General features: G+C 32.1%; 1 protein-coding gene across 1 annotated transcript in view; it reads left to right on the top strand.

The window, feature by feature from the left end:
• Fife (regulating synaptic membrane exocytosis protein fife) overlaps positions 1–24,688 on the top strand; it is a gene marked incomplete in the record, with an annotated part of 393,470 nt that overhangs the window by 262,147 nt on the left and 106,635 nt on the right. The window contains 1 exon segment of the mRNA XM_067049480.1: positions 22,702–22,947. Within this exon segment, the coding sequence (XP_066905581.1) occupies positions 22,702–22,947 (246 nt within the window).

Here is a 24,688-nt window from a genome sequence, read left to right as displayed (position 1 = left end):
AGGGCCCTACTCTACCCCTCATGCCAGGGAGATTGAGTGGGTTCGGGGATCCCTAGGTCAAGATTATAAATATTTTATATAATTTATTTTACTTACTTTGGTATTTATTTTATTTATTGTGGTCATTTCATTTAGTTTAATTATGTTCATTTCATTTATTTATTTTTCTTCTTATGAATATATATAGATTTTATTTATTTATTTTTATATTTATATATTTTTATTTTATTTACTTATTTTTATTTTTTTGTGTGAAAGTGTACAATTTTTACTATTACCCACTGCCCAAGTTTTTCGCAGATTGTAATATTATCAATAAATAATAGTTTTGAAAAAAAAAAGAAAGAAAAAAGAACTAATAAGCTAAATATTGGCTATGTTCTCATGTCATGTTGATTTCTTGCAAAGCTAATACGGGATTCATGCTTATCGATCTCAATATAATTTAGTAAAACTCCTCCGCAGATAGTTGTATTGATTTCGTTTTCTTCATGAGTAAATGTATTTTTTTTTTCATTTTTATTTGTCTTTTTATTAAAATGATTATATTGTAATGATCGTCCTTATTCCATATTTAATTACCGATATAAATCATAATCATTTTAAATATTCAGGTTAATTGCAAGTTTCCACCCCTATTCCATGTTTAGTCCATATTCCACTTCGATTTTCAGGATGGCAGACCATGCCTGGTTCCTAATACTAAACATATAACAACCTCAGCCTATAGAGATCTATTTGAAAGATATTAGCGCCGCTTGTTGGTTCCATTGACCAGACCGTAGGTTAATTAGTTATTCAATCTAATCCATAAATCGATATGCACAGCCATGTTCGACCTGGAAACCACTGATTTATATCGATATGATTAATAGCTTCTATGTACAGTGCCGTTTCCGGAATATACAATAATCTTCAGCGTTTCATCTTAGAAATTACTTTATAAATTTAGTTAATGAACCTTCAGTTTTGAAAATATTAAATAATTGAATAATTTTATTTTCTAGTCAAATTATACATATTATTGTAAAAAAATAATAAATATAGTAATGATTTAGCATGTTATTTACATTGCCCCTCGAATTTTCGAGGGGCAATAATTCGGGGCAGACAAATTATGTAACAACCCATAAGATACTTACACATTCACAATATAATCTATATTTTATAAGTCAATCAGTATTTTCTTTTTTCAGGACATATTAAACAATAAAATATCAAATTTTTTTTCTCCCACTTATTAGGAATTAATTAGGTCTAATTAGTCATGTTAACGTATGAAAATGTTAAATAAAAGGTGAATAGAATATATTTTGTTAATTTCGGTCATTAATTATTTTTTTAAATCTGTACTGCTACAATACATGAAGGGTCAGGGGCTCAGTGCTTTCTACGGAAGTATTGTTACTAGACCAAAGTTTGTGCAAGGAGGTAATTTGGACAGAATCACGATTTTTACTCAATTAAGGGAATCCACTTAATGGTGGCTACAGTGATATATCAAATAATTATCTGCCACAGCCTGTTTCGAATCCGTGTACATTGAGTTACCAGCACTATGCCTTACCATGGATACTACTATTAATTATTATTTTATATAAACCATTTGGTTTGGAATATATAAAAAACTTAAAATTTAGTAAATTTATGGAACTAGAATGACAGTTTCGTTTAATTTATTCAATAATGAACTGGATTTTCCTGAAATATTGAGGCAGTTCTTAACTTATGTCCGGCAATCTGAATATTCCTTAACTTCTTTTTCTATTTTTTTTTGGGGGGGGGGGGGGGGGGATTTACTAAGATTTGCATACTCTAAAAGTATTTAAATTTAATAAGTTTATAAATCTGTGCATATAAAATATTTATATTTTTTAAATATATTATTTACAATATATTAATTAAATAATTTTATTTTACTATAAAGTTAAGTGCGCAAATCTTTTACACTAAACTGGGACGAGGACAAGAAATTAACAGTTTGAAGTTTGCACGAATTTCAAGATTTAATTTCGCAAATGTTACATAAATTACTTTAGATTTATAATTAAACTGGTAAATGTATAAAATATATTTTAAATATTCAATAGATTGGAAATGGATGTAAAGAATTTAATAGAGTAGTTGTATTGGTATATTAATATACATTTAGTGGTAATTTCCTTAAGTTCTACTATAAAACTTTGTAAAATTGTTTAATATACTCTATAAATTCTTCATTCTAGTTGTAATTCATAAAAAACGTTTTAACTGTATTGACTAATCTTCACCCACTTCAGCCATTAGCAGGTCGATATAGCAACACTGTTTTGTGAAGGTGTTTTAAGGGGTGACAGCGTGGGGACGTTGGCAGCCCTTGCGGAAATGAAGGGATTGTCGAGGAATTGGCGGCCCTAAATTGTAGGGTTATTAGGCTGACGACAACAAACCCCATCATGTGTCAAATGGCTTGGAAATGGGCTGTATATGTCGCCGGCATTGTAATCACCCTGCAGGATTTGTTTTTATTCCCGTTTTTATTTTATTCATACAGAGGAAATGCAAGTATTTTGCTGATCAACAATTTAATCATTAAATCATTTAACAGAGAATTACGTTTGATAACATAACTTTTCAGGAGACTGGTATTTCTAACGCTTAAAGCGTTAATTTTTTTTTAATATATAGTTAAAATTAATTTTTATCGTGATTAATTTCTGAATTTAAATTTAAAATCAAGTCATTTTTGTTCAAACTAAAAAAAAAATATTGTTAGTGGGCGTATCATTGCCATGTTAAATATAGGGAAGAGTCCATTTGTTTACTGAATACAACTCTAACCCCAACTACTTCAAAAATTTTAGATCTACTTAGTTTTTTGAGATAAAACCATTATTATTTCAACTATGACATCACTTATATATCACACTATTATATCAAGTATGAATCCGTTAACCTATAACAGTATGAGTGCAAGGAGGAAATTTGCTTCCAGATGTTAAACTTAAGAGCACTACGTCAAATTAAACCCAATTTCGAAAATTTTATAGAGAGAGGTATCCCCTTATCCCCTCTCTCATATTCCCTAATTAATTTGTATTAAGTGCAATCATATATTTATTAGTACTAGAAAATATCGTTCAGCAAAACATCATGACTTTTCTGCATTACCTCCTATAACCGTCTATACAATTGACACCCAGCCACCCCAACACTATCCTTACCTTGTATGCCGATGGCACATCTGTACTCGCAGATAATAATAACCCTTTAATTGTATTCTAAACTCTCCAACCCCATATCGCACCCTCGAAGAATAGTGTCGCAATTGAAGGATTAAGGACTATCCTATAGCATCCTTTAATAATGTTGCTCTTACCCCTGAAGAACAGATCCACTGACTAGGGCTTCAACTGGACAAGCGACTAGCCTGAAATCCTCACACAAGACTGAAAATGCAGAAAACTGCACGTCGATTCCAACTATTACAGCTTTAAATAGACAAACGGTATAAACTTCCAATTCATTACAAAAGACTGATTTACATGAAAGCCTATCTGGACACACGGAGTTGAGCTTTGGAGCTCCATTAAACATTCGAATTCCTCTCTTATCCAATCCTTACAATCCAAACCTTCGTAAAATCCACAATGTTCCTTACTTTGTCACAAATAAAATCATCCATAAACACCTTAATGTTCCCTATGTAACCGATCTAGCCCAAACCAGATACCATTCATTCCATAATAAACTCCCTAATCACCCAAGTGCACAAGTTTCTAACCTTGCTTCCTGTTCCATTTCTGACAATCCTCCGAGGCGCCTGAAAAGATGGCCACGAGCCCTGCTAATGTAAAAAGTCATTAAAGTGCTACAAATGGATAGGTATTTTCTCTACACGTGTATCACACCATTATAAACAAAAATCAAATTTACTGAATGTATGAATATAAATGTACAGTTGTAAATTTGAATAAAGATATGAAAAAAAACCTATAATAATTTAGCCAAAAAATTTTAATATATTGGCTCTATCGTCATGTGAGTTACCTCATTCAATTCAGAAACTAAACAATTATAACAAACTATGATTTTATTCATTTGAAAGTTGTTTTTCCTCATGGCATACGAGTTTTGTACCCCTCTCTCTTAATTTCTTCCGAGGAAGTTGTCTCCCTTCAATGCGGGTAGACTTTACCGATCTCGATTTCTACCACCAAGCCAAATTTATAGTCAAAGTCACATTATTGAACAATTGTTTTTGTTTATTCGATTTTTCCTACATGTTTAACGCTAGAATAGGCCGTAATAGATTCATTGACTCCTAAAATCCATTGACCAAGTATCAGTAGGGTGATGACCTAACGCACGATATTGAAAGGTCGACATATTTTTTATCGACTGACAGGTCATTAATAAAGCTTATGTGTCCATCACGCTGGACAGGACACTGCTAGTGAAGACAAATTCTTTTGACCGCTTATCTACCAGAATAGCTTGCCTTTCTCATTAATGCTGATCTACTGCCCTGTTGCATTCGTGTCTATCTCTGTACTTCATGAATAATTAACTCCATATTTTTAAATGGTCCCTGATTTGAATTATTTAATTAGCAGTATAACTCCAGTCAGCTATAAGGTTCTAAAAAAGATCTATATAACTAATACAGAATAAATTCATTATAAAAGAACTTATAGGATTGCTAAACAAGTTATTTTTATGATGGAGAATGATATCTCCCCATTAAAATAGTTATAACTTTCAGATGAAGCTACATTGGTTCCATACATTTTTATTTTATGACATACTAGAAGATTGTTGATTGACCGTGTGTATCAATAAATGGAATTTGGTCCGGGTGCGGTCAAAGTAAACTAAAATAATAATATTATGTAATATTTTTATTTGAGCCAACGTTTCGCCCCACGCTGCAGGGCTTCGTCAGGGATAAAAAATATACAAACACTTAACATAAGTAAAAAAAGTAATTGGAAAATTACAAGGGTATACAATAAAAAGTAAAAATTAAATAAGAACAATTAGTAGTTATAAACAATAAATGAAAACGGTAATAGTAACAGATACAGAGAAGAAATATTAAAGAAAGTACAAATTAAGAGATGAAAAGGGATAAGAATAAAATCAAATGAAAAATTCATACTTGTTTCGACGGAAGTCTAGGTCAAAGTGAACCGTTCGAATTGGGAGGAGTGGGGATGACAGGTAAGTACGTCACATTTGAAAATAATTTTAAAGTAAACAGTGTAAAAAATATTAAAATTAGGTAAACAATAAATGATTATATACATAATAGAGGGGGAGAAGAAATATTTTTAAAAAAATTAAAACTTACATGGTTAGAAAAACAAAGAAGAAATAAGGTTAAAATAATTTTTATTTTTTGTAATTAATGTGTTGTTTTATTTTAGGTGGTGTAAGTGATCTAATTTAACATTCTCTCATAAAATCTGTTAAGAGTGAAATTCTGGCATCCCTGAATGTACTGATCCCGACCTCATGAGATTGTTTTTTTATTATTTTATTTTACAAAAATAATAATAAAATATTTCTTTCGTCCAATATCCCTTCAACTTATCGGATCAGCTGTATTTTCATTAAACTGCATGTCTTCATTAAATTAAATGCCGAGTTACCTTCGAAAACTTGACCTAAACCCTATGCAATAATCCGAAATCATTTAACGTTATAAAGGTTAGGGTCATGTGTACATTTGAATTCATCTGAAATGAGTAAGTATCTCTGTATTTTTTTTAAATGGATTTTTAGTAAAATTACGTTTATTTAGCCCAAATCAAACTTGATACTTATATTTATTACATTTTATTACAGTTTATAGATCTTTCAGATATAGAAATAAAACCTGTAAGAGCTGACAGGTGGGAGGGAGCAGCGAATAGCGTTACGATGAACGATATTCAGTTGTGGGGGCTCCCATCTCTTCCTCTTAATTTCCTGGAGAGGGAAATGCTCGCCGTGAAACCTTGTCAGGCCAACCTATTGCAGAATATTCCTTTTACACCTCAACTTCTGCTCTTACAAAGAAGTTCAATATCGCTGTAGTCGATTTTTATAGATATCGCTTTGCGACTTTGTACTTCTTGGTCATGAAAAAGAAAAGGAAATGCAATACTTTCTTATTAGTCTTGTAGGTCTTTTGAATTTATACTCAGAAAATCAACTGAAACCTGTAGCCTACCAATAAAGATAATGTATTTTAGTTTAGTATATCGATTAAATTATTCATAAAACTATGAGACGTTCAAGTAAAAGAAATATTTTTATGTTATTAGTCACCTTCGAATTCCTCTCGTATTCAATCCTTACAATCCAAAATCCTTCGTAAAATCCTGAATGCTCCTTATTTTGTTACTAATAAAACCATCCATAAAGACCTAAATGTTCCTTATGTAACCGATCAAGCCCGAACCCGATATCATTCCTTCCATTATTAACTCCCTAACCACCCAAACCCACTAGTTTCTAACCTTGCTTCCTCTTCCATTCCTGGCAATCCTCCGAGGTGCCTGAAAAGAAGATGGCCTCCTGACCTTATATTGTAAAATGTTTTTAGAGTTCTACTGGGTAGGTGCTCTACATGCTGTATCATTTTGTCATTATGATCAAATTTACTTGTTGTATTTTTCATACAGTTGTAAATATCAATAAATAATAAAAAAAAATGTTATTAGCCTAGAAGAACTTTTAAATTACTTTATTTCAATACATTATAGTGTAAAACTGTTTGAAAAATATTATGGTAAAACCTTTACCACTTTCTGGTCCAGGCCTAAAGTGGTAGATTTTCAGAATTTTTGCCCATACCCATAACACATAATGTATTACTTGTAGCTTAACTTTTTTTTTTAAATTTATTTATTGCTTTTTAAAACTGTATTTACATAAAAACACATTAAGTAAATTTTATGTAAGATTCAAATGGAGTGATACATGCTTGAAGAGGAACTACCAATCACTCTAATCATATTTCTACACTAGAAAGTCTCGAGGCCATCACCTTTTCAGGTGCCTCGGAGGATTGTCAGGAATGGAAGAAAAAGCAAGGTTAGAAACTAGAGGGTTTTGATGGTTAGGGAGTTTATAATAGAAGGATTGATATCTGGTTCGGACTAGATCGTTTACATATAGAACATTGAGCTCTTTATGGAAGGAGCATTGAGGATTTTTTTTTTTAGACTACATTTTTCAACACCTAACGCATAATTTTTCTTCGAAAATTTTTTTTTTTTTTTTATATTTATTTGTTGATATTTACAACTGTATAAATAAATACAACCAGTAAATTTGATCATAATGACATATGATATGATACAAGATGTAGAGAAACTACCCAGTAGTAGAACTCTAAAACAGTTTACAATATAAGGTCACGAGGCCATCTTCTTTTCAGGCGCCTTGGAGGATTGCCAGGAATGGAAGAGGAAGCAAGGTTAGAAACGAGTGGGTTTGGGTGGTTAGGGAGTTTATTATGGAAGGAATAATATCGGGTTCGGGCTAGATCGGTTACATAAGGAACATTTAGGTCTTTATGGATGGTTTTATTAGTAACAAAATAAGGAGCATTGAGGATTTTACGAAGGATTTTGATTGTAAAGATTGGATACGAGAGGAATTCGAAGGTTTAGTGGAGCCCCAAAGCTCAACTCCGTATATCCAGATGGGCCTTATTATTGTCATGTAGATCAGTCTTTTGTAATGAGTTGGAAGTTTAGACCGTTTGTCTAGTAAGTGCTGTAGTAGTCGGAATCTGCGTGCAGTTTCCTGTCTTTTCAGTCTTGTGTGAGGATTCCAGGTTAGTCGTTTGTCAAGATGAAGTCCAAGATAACGAATCTGTTCTACAGGGGTAAGAGCCACATTATGAAAGTATAGTGTAGGGCAGTCGGCAGGTTTACGACGAAGAGTAAATGTGATTTTCTTCGAAAATAAATCAATTTTTTACCAAGACTAGACAACTGGAACAGTGAACGTCCATTAAAAAATAATTATTGATCTATTTGAAATACCCACATCTGGAAGTTTATTATTATTAAGTAATAAAAAAATCGTATTTTTGTGTGATACCATATCTAAACAAAATTACTTTTTTTAACGTAAGAAGTAACTACTATCTTATCAGTTTCAAAAGATTATCTTCAAATCAAGCACAATAATTAAGCGTGCCGTTTAGTTTTTATATTTATCCAGAGGTTAGTCTATGTAATTCAGAGTAATAAAAAAAACATTTTGACATTCTTTTATCTCTGAGAATCTCGATATTACGAGTTTTTAAAACATTATAACCGTTTCTTAGGACTATAAAGAATTTTTCCTTTTTTTGGAAGTTCAAAATATTTTTATGAGTATTTTCCCTCTTTCTGGGTATGATAAACAAAATTTCTAGATATTATTTTGAATTTTTCTTGAGAAAAATATTTTTAAAGCTAATTCATAAACGACAAACTTTTCCAAGGCTTTGGATAGTGCCTAATTGATAAAACTAAAGAATTAATTTAACGAAAAATTTGATTGACGGGTAAAAAAAAAATTAAAAGTCACATTAAGAGTTAGCAGTTTCATATAAATGTGAAGAGATGAGTATCATGATCTATTTTATTTGACCTCTATTTCGCGAATCTATTTATCACAATCTATGTTATAAAATGTACTATAATTTGCAAATGGTTAAAGCTTTAGAAAATGCCTCAGGATATTTTTGTTGTATCCCTTATTCCCTTTTATTTAAAATATAAAACACAAAAATTGGACTAGGTGCAAGGAAGGTAACGCGATCAACGTGCAGTGGCTTATGTAGTAGTACTTTAGTAGTAGCTCAAGATAAACCCGACCAAAATTTAGATTATTAGATATGTTATTAAATGTTTGCTTAAAACTTTGGCATAGTATTTATTGATCATTTTCACCAGAATTCATGGGTGTTGATCCCATTTACTTTCCTGTTTACAAGTTTGAGTGATGTATGCAGCGTGGTTTCAAAATTGAATTTTGAAGGGTTGTCAGATCATATAAACAACAAAGCGTTATTAATCTGTTTTGAAGCAAATTTAAGGGGAAATGGTGTAATTTAAATGTCTTTCGAATCACTCTTCATTTTCTAAATCATTGTTTGGGCTAGAAATTTAATTATCTTGGTGATTGTTGTAAATTATCCTAAATCAAATATCTTTCACTGATTTAACATTGCCACATACAATACAAGCATGTATGCCCATTTCCAAGCTGAGGTTCACAACCCATTTGTAAAAAATTAGAAATTTCTTTTGTTAATATTCTTACTGATTTTTCTACGAACATCTTTTATTTTCTTAGCGTTTTTAGTATTTATTTAGTATCGGATGGTTCGACTAAATCCACCAGGTAAATAAAATATCCATAAAAAATTTTTGTTAGATTGACTCAGATTGCGCGGCTCAAATGTGCCTATTTTAGATCAGAAAAAAACACTTCTTATAAAAAAAAACTGAAAGGACTGTTTTTCTTAATGTAATTTAGTTTTTTGTTGTTTTTTTTAATTTTTAATAATAAAATAACAATACAAAACTTTTTATGACTCACTTGCTGGATGCCCTAACATACTGTTACAAAGATGACTGACACACCATATAATCTGACAAGAAAACTGAAACGCCTGTGTTGCCCAGGATCTGCTGCATTAGGTGCATGTGCTCTAACTGAGTGTACTAACTGATTCGCTCTAATCCTGGGGGGAAGTTGAAATTTAAAGTACATGCCAAGACCCTAGCAAGGAAAGGATCTGGAACCGCTCCTTTTCTGACCACATATGTGGGATTAGTCTCAGCAATGCGAAGAGGCACGTCAAAATGATTGCTGAATGCAAGGCTGGGTTACTCTGGAGAAATACCAGAGGAGTGGAACAATCAAAAATGTTCCTAAGGGGTCCTGCCCGAAAAGAAGTAATAGTCTTCTTAACATGGATAGGAGTATTTTAAGATGTGTAACAGGTCTATACACGGGACACTGTCAGCTGAATAAGCATCTCTATAAAATGAGATTGATAGAGTCCCCTATTTGCAGGTTATGTAGGAAGGATGATTATGATAAGACTGCCTACCACATCATTTGTAGATGTGATGCAGTAGCAAGAACACGATTCCTCATATTTGGTAAGGATCGTATCTTGGACCCCAAACTTAGCGAGACAGTGGATCTTTGCACAGTGTCCAGATTCGCAAAGGCTATTGGCCTGCATTGAGCAGAGGAGGGACGGCGTACAATAGTCCCTCTGTGGCTACCGGGGGAAAAAAAAGAAAACAAAAAGGTATACGTAAAATTTCAAAATAAAGACTACTAATGAATTTTTTATAATCTCAAAAAAATTTATTTAATGTGGAAGTTTTTAATATTTAGCTAGGATAGAAATATTCATTAATTTCACTTTTTTTTTTAATTTCCGATTGTTTTGATAAACGAATCTATTTTTAAAAGTGATTAAGAAGATACATATAAAATATACTTAATATATATAAGTAGAAATTTTCGTAGCTTGTTATAACTTCTTATTAGCAAGATTTGCTAATTAAGAACTGTGTATTAAAAGTTTCGCATTAATCGTGTATTAAAATTCCTTTGATTACAAGTTAACGTATAACATAATAATTTAAATTAATATATATTTTAATGATATGTTTCGACTCACAATATCTGTCTGTATGTAAAGTTTCGTTTAACGACGAATCGAGTGAAGCTTTTACATCTAATTATTATCAAGTAATTGATAGAAACAAACTAAAACGAAGATAAATATATCCTAATGAGTTTAACCTTTGGCAATGGTAAAATCGTTAACACATAAAAGAAATATAAAAATAAAACTGAACGATGACGACAAAATGTCAAAGGTAAAAATAAGAAAAAGGGGTGCCGAGTGGCGCTCCTTGTCGACTGACTACTGGCCAATTTAAAGCGTTCCCTCGCCTCTTCAAATACGGTAGAAATGATACGGACCAGCTTAAAAAGTTTCAATTACCTTTCACATTTTCCGTTTCTTGTTTTTCTTTTGAATTAAAGGCCATTTCCCCGGCTCCACGCTCCGTTTTTCATTTTCAGGACCCTCCACGCTTCCGTTGGGAAGTACGGGATCGTTGAAGGGGGAAAAAAGATTTTCAAAGTTATATCGTTTCGTTTTATTTCCGAGAAATATTAACATTACTTTAAATTAAGCATTGTTTTAAAAATGTAATTTTCATTTTTTTTTCAATGTTAAACATCTGAAATATCTTCAGTTATATAAGAGAAAATAAACTGGATCTTGTATTTCTCACTTCACAATATGACCTTTCACTTGACGAATAAAAGACACTAAATTTTTAAATATGTAAAACAAACCCAACTCCTATTATTTTTTATTTGAAAATGTGGGTCGTGTATTTAATTTTTTTTTTTATTTACACCTGTAAATCTAGTTTACAATCAGTAAATGAGTTGTAATATTCAGGCATGGCATGAGTTGGCATGAGGAAGACAGCACCCTCTGCTCCTTACTCCTGACTTTATGTAACTTATTTGATTGATCTAGGAGGTCCCTCATCTAACTCCTCTTAAGTCAAGGATGTCATGTGTTGTCATTTTGTATTTATATTTTAATGTGATAAAAGTTAGTATATTTTATTAAACTTATCTCTTATACATGAAATTTAAATTTGAATATTAATCACATAATGAATAAATTAAATAAATACTTCACCCCGATCGAAGCATTCCGACTATAACGGACTACATTATTATGAATTAGAAACGGTTTCACAACACACTACATGGACATTTCAATAAATTTATACGACAGATGGCAACACATGACTTCCTGACGCAACTTGGCGTAGGCTGAAGAGGAGTTGGATGAGGGACCTCCTAGTGTAATCTAATAATTTACTTAACATCAGGAGAATGCACCACTGGGTGCTCTCACCCTCTCGCCAATTCATGCCATGCCTGGATAGTACAGCTCATTTGTTGATTGTAAACTAGATTTACAGGTGCAAATTAAAAATTATAAAGATAAAAAAATAAAATAAATAAATATACAATGTTAAAAGATATGAGTAAACACTAAACCTCTAAACATGCAAGTTTTCACTGTGGAAAAATTCAAAATTCGTTCTGTATGTCACAACATTTGTTTATTTTATTCTAGAATATAGGCCGCCGGGTGACTTTTTCCTTTGTTAAAGCTTAGTCAAATTTCGGGTATTAACAAACGGATTATACGGAAGGAAAAGCATAGCATTTTCCAAAGTGTGTTCTACAATTACTGTTGTATTTTTTTTTTTATATTTACATCACCATCCTCAGTCACCAAATGTTTAAAAGGGTGTCTAAAGTCATGAAATTCCACCCACCATTTTTTCTCTTTTTCTTTCACTTACCGAAATATGGAATTTAATTTATGAGAAAGGAAGTATTGCGATTGTGAAAAATTTAGAATCCGCGTTTTTGACGAAAATACACGTTTTGAAATCCCAAACGATTTCAAAACTATTTGAGTCCGATTCAAAATTCTATTTGAGTCCAAATAGCCAAGCCTCAAAAATCAGCTGTGCTTGTATAGTTTGTATGAGTGTATCTGAAACAACATAGCTCAAAAGTGAAAAGTCGTATAAAACTGTTAATATATTTTAAGCGAATATATGTCTAGGATGTGACGCCAACTTTTTCCATAAATTCGACCGACCTGAAGTGCCAATTTAGGAAATCTCTACTAATAACTCTAACTATTTTGATTAAGTCGTTGAATTGAGTGATAATTAATACTGAATAGGTCCTATTCTCGTTGAGATATAATGCCGAATTTAAAAAAAAAAATCCCTCAGAAATTGACTGAGGTAGTCCTTTACTGAACAAGATGAGTAGGGAGCCCAACCTCAGATAGTTTGGCACTGTTCGGACAGATACGAGAAACCTACTTAAAAAACATGGCCGACTTCTGCTAAGAATAGATAAGAATGGCGGATGCTTTTTAAGGATAGGCTTATGCACTGTGTATGATGAATCAATCTCAGACTGAAAAATACAAGAACTAATAGTTCTTCTTGATTTATTGTAGCAATCAAATCCAAAGATGTCTGGAGTGGAATAGTAACTATTTAACTAAAAAAAACTTTAAAACGATTTTTGAAAAGGATACATGGTATCAAGAATGTTAAATGGGATTAAAACCGTTGGCGCAGTTATCAATTACAAAGCTTTTTCGTAAATATTAAAGAAAATGCTAAATTTGTATTTGTTTTCACCGCATTTAGCTTATATAGAAGTTTATGATACTTCTGCATTTCATAGAACGAGCTTCGAATGATTAGTTACAGATAAAATTTATAAGCAATAAAGGAAACATACAAATTTTCAGTACTTCAAAAACTAAAAAATGTTGAGGACCTTTCTTTGAGGCCGTGGGAGGTTCGAGTTCGGCACAGAGTGTAAACAAAGAAGTATCGAGCCGGTCTAATCCTCACCAAGCTCTGACGTCATTGGGCCTCAGTAAACAACCCCGGCATCCAAATCCATTAGTGCCTCCGTCGCCACCTATCTCGTCTAGCCCGCAACAAAAATCTACATACTGGCAGCTGTCGGAGAAGAGGAAATAAGAGAAATGGGTATAGGAACAATGGATGTAAACACTTAAATAAATTAATCCTTGATGCAACATCCGTAGAGAAGATGATGAGCTCTGCATCGCCGGCCCATCCTGGCACAAACGAAATGAACCGATCTATATGCCGAGATCTCTCGGACTGAGGATAGTAGGGAATGATCCTAAGAGTTGTCGGATAATCAGAACAACAGAATCTTAAAAACTGTGGTGGAGCAAATATTGTTATTTAATGCATTAATTAAAGGTGAGTAGGAGGTTTTGATAGGACAGGGTATGAGAGTAAACGGTAGACAATCGAGTATAGAACAGTAACAAAAATATTTTTTTTATTTATTGATATTTACAAGTGTATAAAAATACAACAAGTAAATTTGATCATAATGACATAATGATAATGATATGATACAGCGTGTAGAGAAACTACTCAGTGGTAGCACTCTAAAAACATTTTACAATATAAGGTCATGAGGCTATCTTCTTTTCAGGCGCCTCGGAGGATTGCCAGTATTGGAAGAGGAAGCAAGGTTAGAAACTAGTGGGTTTAGGTGGTTAGGGAGCTTATAATGGAAGGAATGATATCGGGTTCAGGCTAGATCGGTTACATAAGGAACAGGTCTTTATGGATGGTTTTATTAGTTACAAAATAAGGAGCATTGAGGATTTTACGAAGGATTTTGGATTGTATGGATTGGATACAAAAGGAATTCGAAGTTTTAGTGCCCCAAAGCTCAACTCCTTATATCCAGATGGGCCTTATTATTGTCATGTAGATCAGTCATTTGTAATGAGTGAAGTTTAGACCGTTTGTCTAGTAAGTGCTATAATAGTCGGAATCTGCGTACAGTTTCCTGTCTTTTCAGTCTTTTGTGAGGATTCCAGGCTACTCGTTTCGTACTACACATTGAGTCCAAGATAACGAATCTGTTCTACAGGGGTAAGAGCAACATTATTAACGTATACTGTAGGGCAGTCGGAAGGTTTACGACGAAGACACCATTTTTCGAGGGTTATCATATGGGATTGGAAGAAAAATAATGGAGCGAGAATATAGAAACAACAATGAGGGCCTGGATATAGGAACGTAAAAACAATTTAACGAAATAAAGAAATAAAATCAAACTATTTCTATTAAACAAATTTCAAGGCAGTCCACTTTGTTTAGACAATCATGTATATTTAGATATACAATTTAAACATGACTCTACTCATTGTTAATTAAAACGGTTAAATGCCTGTTTGCTATAAATATGACCAGATATTTCTTATACAGGTACATTTAAAGATCTGAAATAATAAACTCAGCTCTTTTTACAATTCCTTACAACAGTTAATCACACATTAAATATATTCTCCGGGGAAATATATTAATCAAAACTTCAATTTGAGCTGAAATTTTAGTGTTAAAGTTCTTTGAATCTAAAAAAAGTCTCACAAGATACTATGATCATGTGTATATGAGCAACTAAGCTCTAAAACGAAACGTTATACGAATTTTCAACTAATTAATTAATAACTATAAGTTAAGAACTGTTTTAGTTATTTGTATGTGAATTAATCACTTTAACTCAAAAAAAGTATATTGTCTCTCTTAAAAGGCTATCAATGTCTTTTTATTGACTCATAGGTTGGAGGCGAGATGAACATCTAATATTGCCTAATATTTTCATTACTTTTTAAGTGTAGTGTTATAATGTTAGCTGTCGTAAAAATAACGAAACCTAAGCAAAATAATATTTTTGTAATAACTTAGACTTTAAATCCTGACATTTCACCTCCATCTTATGAATTTATAATATTAAAAAATGATTAATAATGTTTAATAGGGCCAACATACTTTTTGTTGAACTGTGTAATTTTAAATTGAAATGGTTAATTCACATGGAAAAAATTGAAACAGTTCGAGAGTGGCTCAAACATAGACTGAGATAAAAAAATAAAAAAAATAATTTCTTTAAGATTTAAACAACGAATCTGCCTTTTACTAGCAACCTAGGAATTAATTTTTGGACTTTCTATTTTGAAAATTATTCTGTATCAGGTAATGAGGTTGTGAAGGGGATATGATAGAGGCCCTAGTACGGCGTTGACCAGTACCGCAATACCGTGCGGTCTTGAGGGTTTGCCTACCAGGGTTAATCCCAATATAATAAGGAACTGGAATAATAAATATTATTCTGGAAATGTAATTTATTATTATAAAAATAGTAATAAAAATATTATTTGTATTATTTATTATATAGTGTTTTGGTTTTTTGTGGCGTTGAGCAGCGGTTCCCAAATTTCATCCACCGTGGTTCACTTATGGGACTAAAAAAAGAAAATATCATGGTACTCTTCCGGCTAAAGAAATATAGTGGCACCTTATTTGGGCTAAAAAAAAAATTCGCACACCCTTTCTGAGTTCAGAAAAAATATGCTGCATGATTATACTTAGAGTGGTTGAATATTTAGAAAAAAAAATATTAGTGCAAAGTAAGTGCTGGATTGCAATATATATTTGCTATTTTTATTTATATTGGGAACCACTGATGCAGAGCACTAAACGCAATCATAGGAATTTATTCTTGTAAGCCCTAAAAAATGTTTTTCTCATATAGAGTGTAGTTGAACTTAGTTTCGTAAATATGTTTAAGTAGCTACTTAAGTAAGCTAATATAAAACCATAAATATAATTATTATTTTTTTGTATAACTATCGTAAAAAACGACGTTAAAGGCTGAATTAGTTTTTACTTTTATGTTCATCTTGTAAGAATCATCTTAAGTGATGATAGTAGATTCGCTTTCAATGATAACCAGCGAATGGGAAGAAATGACATTAGAGATAATATGAGAGGCACAAGGGGATATAGCATGCAGTGTCACCTCTCTGTGGTATGATATTAACGTTCACGTGTATATGTGGTGTAGTCAAATCAATTATCATTGTTTTATGTCCTTGTGTTAGTTCTATATGAGACTGTAATTGAACAAAAGCACTTTAATTGATATGAAGTAATTTTAATATTTTTCAAGAGATTTTTATGCAGCAGTAATTAATGATGAAAATCGATTAATAAAGTGTAGAAATTTTTTATTTAACATTTTCATAACTGACAATGCCTAACGGCATGGAGAAAATACATGAGATATTATTGCTTAATTTATAGATAATCAAGAGGTACAGTCAAACTTAAAAATGTAGATTGGAAATGAACATGTATCATCTCGGTACAATAGAACTTTTAACCATTTTTTTTAAATTTTATTTCTATAGCCCGAACCAGATATCACTCCTTCCATTATAAACTCCCTAACCACTCAAACCCCCTAGTTTCTAACCTTGCACCCTCTCCTCTTCCATTACTGAAAGGCGTCTGAAAAGAAGATGGCCACGAGACCTACTAATGTAAAATGTCATTAGTGTGCTACCCATGGATAGTTTCTCTACACGCCTGTAACACTCCATTTTACCTAAGATCAAATTTACTGAATGTATTATATAATATACAATTGTAAATTTCAATAAAGATATTTAAAACAAATTATTTCTCTTAATTCTATATTATTACATTCTGTCATATGAATTCAGACATTAGTGATAAACCCAAAAGAACACAGCCACGTCATATTTGCGGACATATGTTAATTTATTGGTCCCTCACTTGTAAAGGAAAATGCAGGACTCCAGAAGATCCCGGCACTTCTTACTCAACCGCGTCACTGGTTTTTACCGTATGTCTGATAAACTGAATATGATAACAAACCTTTAAATTTTAATTAAAATGTCTCGTAAACCCATGACCTCTTGCCCTACAATATCCTTTAATAATACCCCACTTATTCCTGTCGAACAGATCCGTTACTTAGGACTACATCTCGACAAACGACTGACATGGAATCCTCATACAAGACTAAAAAGACAAGAAACTGCTCGTAGATTCCGACTATTGCAACATTTACTAGACAAACGGTATAAATTGCCAATCCATTACAAAAGACTGATCTACATGACTATTATAAGGCCTATCTGGACATACGGAGTTGAGCTTTGGGGCTCCACTAAACCATCAAATTCCTCCAGAATCCAATCCTTACAGTCCAAAATCCTTCGTAAAATCCTTAATGCTCCTTACTTTGTCACAAATCAAGTCATCCATCAGGACCTCAATATTCCATATGTTGCCGATTTGGCCAGAACCAGATACCGTTCCTTCCATAATAAACTTCTCAACCACCCAAATCCACTTGTTTCTAACCTGGCTTCTCCTTCATTACCTAATAATCCTCTTAGGCGTCTGAAAAGAAGATGGCCTCGAGATCTTCTTCTCTAGAAATGTTTTTGGAGTTCTATCAATGGGTAGATTCTCCACATGTTTTTATCATGTCACTATGTCACCTACAGCAAATTTACTTGTTGTATATATGTGTATACAGTTGTAAATATCAATAAATAAATTATTAAAAAAAAAAAAAAAAAAAAAAATGTCTACATTATGTAATTTTGTATTTTTTTAAAAGTAGATATCACATTTCTTTCCGATTGGTAATCAGATTTGTTGTATAGTTTCTTTTTTTACAAATCAGCCACATGGACAGGAGGAACCGTCTGATATAAATATTTAATTTTCTGTTTTCCAAAGTTGATTAGGTGGCTCTCACTGCATATGCAGATAACTTGTTTGTTCAGGAAGCCCTTCAGTAGTGCTCGGGTGCGAATATAGTCGAATGTTGACTTATGCATCGGCAATGTTTGGACCAGGGCGTAGCTTCATCCAAAAATGATCATAGAGATTGAACGAATGGTTGCGTTAAATTAGGTGACCACAGCATTAATAAGTTGAAACGAGACCGGTGTTTATATAAGAGAGGGCTCAAAGGTATAGGGCTCATAGCGAGACCCCTCAACATGCCTTTGTCCCTAAACAAAGGCCCTATCCACCGTGTACCCCCGCCCTTCACAATCAATTACTATATTTATCGAAACAGCATCCATCCAATTTATTTCTCTTACGAACACCCTCTCACCCAATAATTATATTTCTATTCTTATTAATATCCAATATTTTATTTGGGAATCAACAGCCAGTTTTCTAATCAAATTTCAATTTTTATAAATTCAAATAGGTTTGTAAATTTAGAAAATTGGCATTTTCTTTTCTTATTCCTTAATAACATAATATTTGGACTCATGACTATATATTAGTAATAATATTTTTTATTTCATACATAATCTTATCACTTTTTTGAGACTACTTTTTATTGTGTAAATAAAATAATTTTTATCTAAGTTAAGTGTCAAATCTCTTTAATATTTCTTTGAATTTACAATGTTTCGGCAAACCTGGCCTTTCTCAAGGACAATCTTAAATACCAATTTAAAAAAAAATAATAATAAAAAAGTAAAATCGCCCTATTTTGTTACTTTTGTATTAAATTTTTAAACTTTTAATTACAGATTAACTTAACTCTCATCAAACGTTGGACGTTTAAATAAATAATAATGGTAGTTTTGAGACTTAAAACTTAAAAATTATTATATTCACACTATAGTCTTTATTTTTTTTATTACAAGTTTATTAGAATAATATAACAAGATTAAAATTGGGCTCTAGTTTCTCAGAGTAAAATACAAAATAAAAATAATGAAATTAGAGAACATGATCTTAAAGTAAGCACTACTACTAAAAAAATATTTTCTCTTAGGTAGCTGATGTAACAAAATAATTTTAATGATATGGTTGAAATACAGATACTAGAAACATATACTAAATATTGTCAAATAAATCAACTGTGTTGTTCAATAAACCAACCATATTAAGAGTGTTGAACACTCTTTATCATTCCATCTACAGTCCAACGCAATGGCCAATTTGGCTATCTTCAAGACAATATTAAATATAACTTTATACCTCATATCCAATTATTTAAAAACATATTGCAGGCTATTCTGCCCTGGTCATTACTTACATTCAAATCACCCTGTTTGTTACTTTTCCATTAAATTTGTAAAGTTTTAATTACAGATTAACTTAACACTATCATCACTCTCTCATCAAACGTTGGACGTTTAAATAAATAATAATGGTAGTTTTGAGACTTAACTTGTATACAGATTATTTTGTTTACACTATAGTCTTTATTTTTTTATTACAAGTTTATTAGAACAATATAACAGGATTAAAAATGGGCTCTAGGTTCTCAGAGTAAAATACAAAATAAAAATAATGAAATTATAAAACATCGTAAAATATTTCATTAAAACAGTCATACCTTTACATATTTTGTCACAATTTCATTATTTTTTAAAACTTTTAATTTAGATCAAATTATTTTCTTTCTATTATTTTATCTTTTTATATATTTTGTTTGACCAACAGGACCCAATAATGCACTCTTAGGTTGATGAAGAAGATAATTTTAATGACATAATCGCAATAAGGGTACCAGAAAAATATACTAAATATTATTAAAATACAAGTTAAATATTATATATAATAATCACGTGAAAACCAAAATCTAAACTATGGGAATAGTTTCTTATATTTCCTTATAGCTGGATGCCCCCATTTAAAATAAAAAATTAATCCGGAATAAATGAATTTTATATCAAATTTAACTGAGCGGTTGAGGAAATGGCCTCGCTTGCTGTTAAAATATTTTCTGTGATAAACAAGAAGCTCTAGCCTCAGTTTTATGGAATTTTAAAACTTTTTCCATTATTTACCCTTTTGTCAGGAAATGGCTCTTAGTTCGCCAAGTCGATAAAATTAGCAAGTATCCGAGGGAGAGAGATTTTTCTTGTTTCAAAACCAGCGCCACTTTATCCTGTTAATAAAAGTATTTTCTCAAGCTTTTTTTTATTTCAAACTTCACTCTCACTCTCTCTTTGTCTCTCTCTCTTTCTTCTTCTCTCTTCTTTTTAGTCTAGGCAATCTTGATTTAACAAACGGTTTATTCCTGTTGTTTATTCAACAAGTCTTGAGATGATGAATCCCACCATGCCTTGGTGTTTAACGATTAATAAATGTCAAATTAAGGATTTCTTCAGGAGAAAAATAGTGGATTGTCAGGGTGATTGATTCACTTCAGACTATAAGTTATAAAAGAATTATATTTTCACTCACCTAAATATGCAACATGTATATATATTGCTTTAATTTTAAGCATGTTAGTGGTAGTGTATAAAATCAAAGAATACATAAGTAAATATATTTATATACTTCGAAATATAAATTGGATAATCAAAACAAATTTGAGAAGTATAAAATTCCTCAAAGGTGGCACAACTCAGGACGATCATAGATGGTCGAAGCTAAGGCGGTACTAAACACGGTTTGGGTAAATTCCCAAGGTGAGGGGTAGGTGTTGGAACTGTTCCCACCACTCCAAACACAAATTAGAAAAGTGACCTCCCTTGATGACACATTATCTTCATACTTCTCTCAAGCCCCTTGACTTGAAGACAAGGTGCCGTCAACCGCGGTCAAAGTGTTAAGGAGAAAAAGTTATTGTTGAATATGAAACTGACCAAAACACCTCTTTAAACAACCGTTGGTCTAAAAAGTACTTCCTTACGAAGTAATGAATTCATGGAAGGTAAATGTACTGATATTTTTATTTTGTTATCAACGTTGGATCTTCAAATTCAAATAGACTGATACGGCTTAATTGTCAAACTTTCCTCTACCGTACTTTTAATTTTGTTTATTTTTGAGAATTAGGAATAAAATATTTCAAAAACAAAGCAAAAGCAAAAACATTTCCTAGGCTAAAACCAAACAATTTCGAACCCACAGTAATAATACAAACATGTGAAAGGAAGAAAAAAATTAAAATAAATAATGACGAAAAACATATATACTGATTAATAAATAAAGGTTTGTCGTGTTTCAATTGTAAATATGGCTTCAATGAAAAATAAGTTACCTAAAAAAAAAATTAATTAATGTTGAGAAGATATCATAATCATATAACGGTACTAGAAATAGATAAATAAAGTGTTTACACAGTCATACCCGGATATAATAATTTTAAACTAATATTTTTTTGAAATACATAATACTAGAGTAATTATAAACCTACTCATCAACGGGTCGAACCCATTTCTGTGGGAAATTTAATATTCAAATGAAATTGTTTTTTACAACATATTTTTGTCAAAAGACCTTTCTTAAAGACATTAATCTTTGTTTCCAATTAAAGTTTAAGGGCTCTTGCCCAATCTTTAAGATAAAAAATCTGAAATATTTTCCCCATAATTTTAGTGTTTAGATTGTTCTTCTGATTTGTATTCATAGTTCTATACTTGATTATAGTGAAAATTAAATACTTAAAGTAGTAGGCACTATAAAATTTAATTTAAGGTGAAGTAAAAATATGATTTAACTACCAAAAATACGGTGAAATTGACTTTTATAAAAAAAAATATCTAATATAAAAGAAATCCTCCAAATATTAAAAATATGTTATAAGAAAATTTTCTGATACTGATCCTAAAACCGGCTTGATATACAAAAGTAGGTTCTATAAAGAATAATCTAACTACTTTTTTAGTACCCTAACATAAGGGAACATTCAGAAGCAGCAACCACCGACTCCAACAGGCTAATTAGTACTTTCTAGTTACGAATAGATTCACCCCTAGCAAACTATAAAATAAATATTAATGCATACATAAAGCTGATCAGTGAATATCCAAATGTGAAATATTACTAACCCCTATCCCCAGTTTCCGGATATGCATGCTCACTGACAGTATTTTAATGTCCTTCTTAAATGATGATTTCCAATGCAAAATTACGATACGTCAATCAGCAATGTTTTCTGTGCTCACATGATTTTACTAACAATTATCAAATTAATAAAATGCATATTTGTGTTCTATCGAAGGCTTACTATACAGTGGTGCTAGATAACGTAAATTTCTAACAGCTTCACAAAAACTGTGAACGGTTCTCTCTTTTAGGAAAATTATATGTTTAAATTAACGTTTAATTGTATTTTTCCTAAGCTAGTAGCTCAACTGTATAGTAAGCCATTGATATATAGGCATGTATACTACAGTTACATAATCTTACCGCTATTATCTATTGCTGACAGGCATGGCGGTGTTCGATCTGCCGCAGAAGAGCAGCCTCGAGGAGCCAGGCTATGGCCCACGGACAGGACTCGACAGACTCCCTCCTGGACGCTCCAGTTCTTGAGGCCCTCCAGAGAAGACATTCTGATGTGAAGATCGGCGGAGGAAGTCTTGCTCCTACTTCAACCGGACTAGCACCGCCTAGGTCTCCTGAACTACGGCGACATTCAGATGTGTCCCCTGCCTCACTGAAAGAACTCGAGAAGGTACAATACACTTATACAGATCATTTTATATTGTAATTATATTCATTATTAATTGTGATTAACCCCAAGATTAATACCTTTTAGTATTCACTACAATTTAGAATAGAAGACTCAAGAAAAAAGAAATGACTTATAGAATATTTGATGATGGCTATAAATCTTGGAGATGGAGTTCAATGCTTTCCGACCATTAGTTCCATCGTGTCCTTATTACGAATACAAGTATTTGGAGGTTCCATGATATGAAAACTTGACCCCCCACCATCGTTAGAATGGTACGCTGTAGATACCTCCCTTTCCTCGTACATAAGAAATCACCAGGGAGTTATATAAGTTTTTAAAAAAATTCCCATGATACAGCGCCAAGCTACTCCATAAATATTCCCTTAGGGCTGATTGATTAGGCATTATTATTTCCACTTTCCACCGGCTTACTTGGGTTCAAGTACACAAGTGCCTCCGACATGTATGGTCACCCATCCAAGTACTGACCACACTGCTCACTGCTTAACTTTGATAACCTATTGTAAGTGGCTTAGTCCATTCGGCCACACTGGCCCCTTATATATTTATATAGTATTCAGTTAACTTACTCTCAGTATAAATCAATGAGTTTTTTAACTGATGACGTCATCTGCTAAAGAGAGCTTAGGAAGCCAAGTTTTATTTAACGCTGAGATTGAACGGGATGATTAACAACCGAGATGCAAATAACTACAGATTGTCGGGGAAATTAAAACGCTTTTGGCTGCTTTGTGAGTAATTTGCCGGAAGCCGATAAGCTGACTGGCGCGGATTCCAGCTTTTCCCGGACAAAGCCTTCTCCATCAGGAGCCGCCGATTAAATAATCTAAGTCCCTTTGATGATTAGTGAATGCTATATCTGTTCGTCAAAAGGGATTATCTCGTCGTATCCAAATAGTCTTTACAACAGCTCTTTATCCAGAAACACTGATGATATTTAACCCTGCTCATTAAAATATCATCTTGCTGTACACGATTAAAGAATTATGTTTTTAAAAGCCTTTTTTTATTTACATAAAAGTTAAAATGGCTCATCTATCTCGGCTTTTGGCAAAACAAGTTTATGAAATAAACTATTTGTTTGCTGTATGGATTAAAGTCCCAAAATATAGTCTTAAGAGAAAACGGGATTAAAAAAAATTAGGCTTTTGCTGTGTCAGATTTTTATTTTTAAGTAAATTTTTATGGTATCAGTTGGATAATCGTCACTATATAATCTTATATATATATCACTATATATTGTTGCCGCCAACATATGGTCCACATATCGATAAATGAAACATATGATTTTTATAACGTCAAAAACAAAACAACTTCTCTCTATTGTTTTTTAAACTAAAAAATAGACAGACGACTTCTTAACGTCCCACTGCACACACGTATCGTCTCCTTTATCTACTCACTGCGCACTCGTAGTTACCAGCATTCTGGCCATCTTAACCAGCTAAATCATCTTAGCCACGGCGGGCGGACGTACGTCCCTTTTGTCGATCTACTTCCACGAGAATATCCTCTCAGAACAACCACAACCGGGGCCCCACCAATCACTGGTGAAATAAGACTTTTTTGTTCAATTAATTTAATTTTATAATAGTGATAAGCTTTCCTTTAGTTTCTAGTTGTATATTTTGGGTTCCTTCTTATTATGTTTACTTTTTTAAAAATACAAAAATAACAAAATTCGGCTATTCTTTTCTTTTCACGGTTGGACTAGTAA

This window comes from Halyomorpha halys, unplaced genomic scaffold (assembly GCF_000696795.3).
Source record: "Halyomorpha halys isolate HHAL.00 unplaced genomic scaffold, Hhal_1.1 Scaffold106.1, whole genome shotgun sequence".
Taxonomy (NCBI): domain Eukaryota; kingdom Metazoa; phylum Arthropoda; class Insecta; order Hemiptera; family Pentatomidae; genus Halyomorpha; species Halyomorpha halys.
This window is presented reverse-complemented; position numbering and strand designations above follow the sequence as displayed.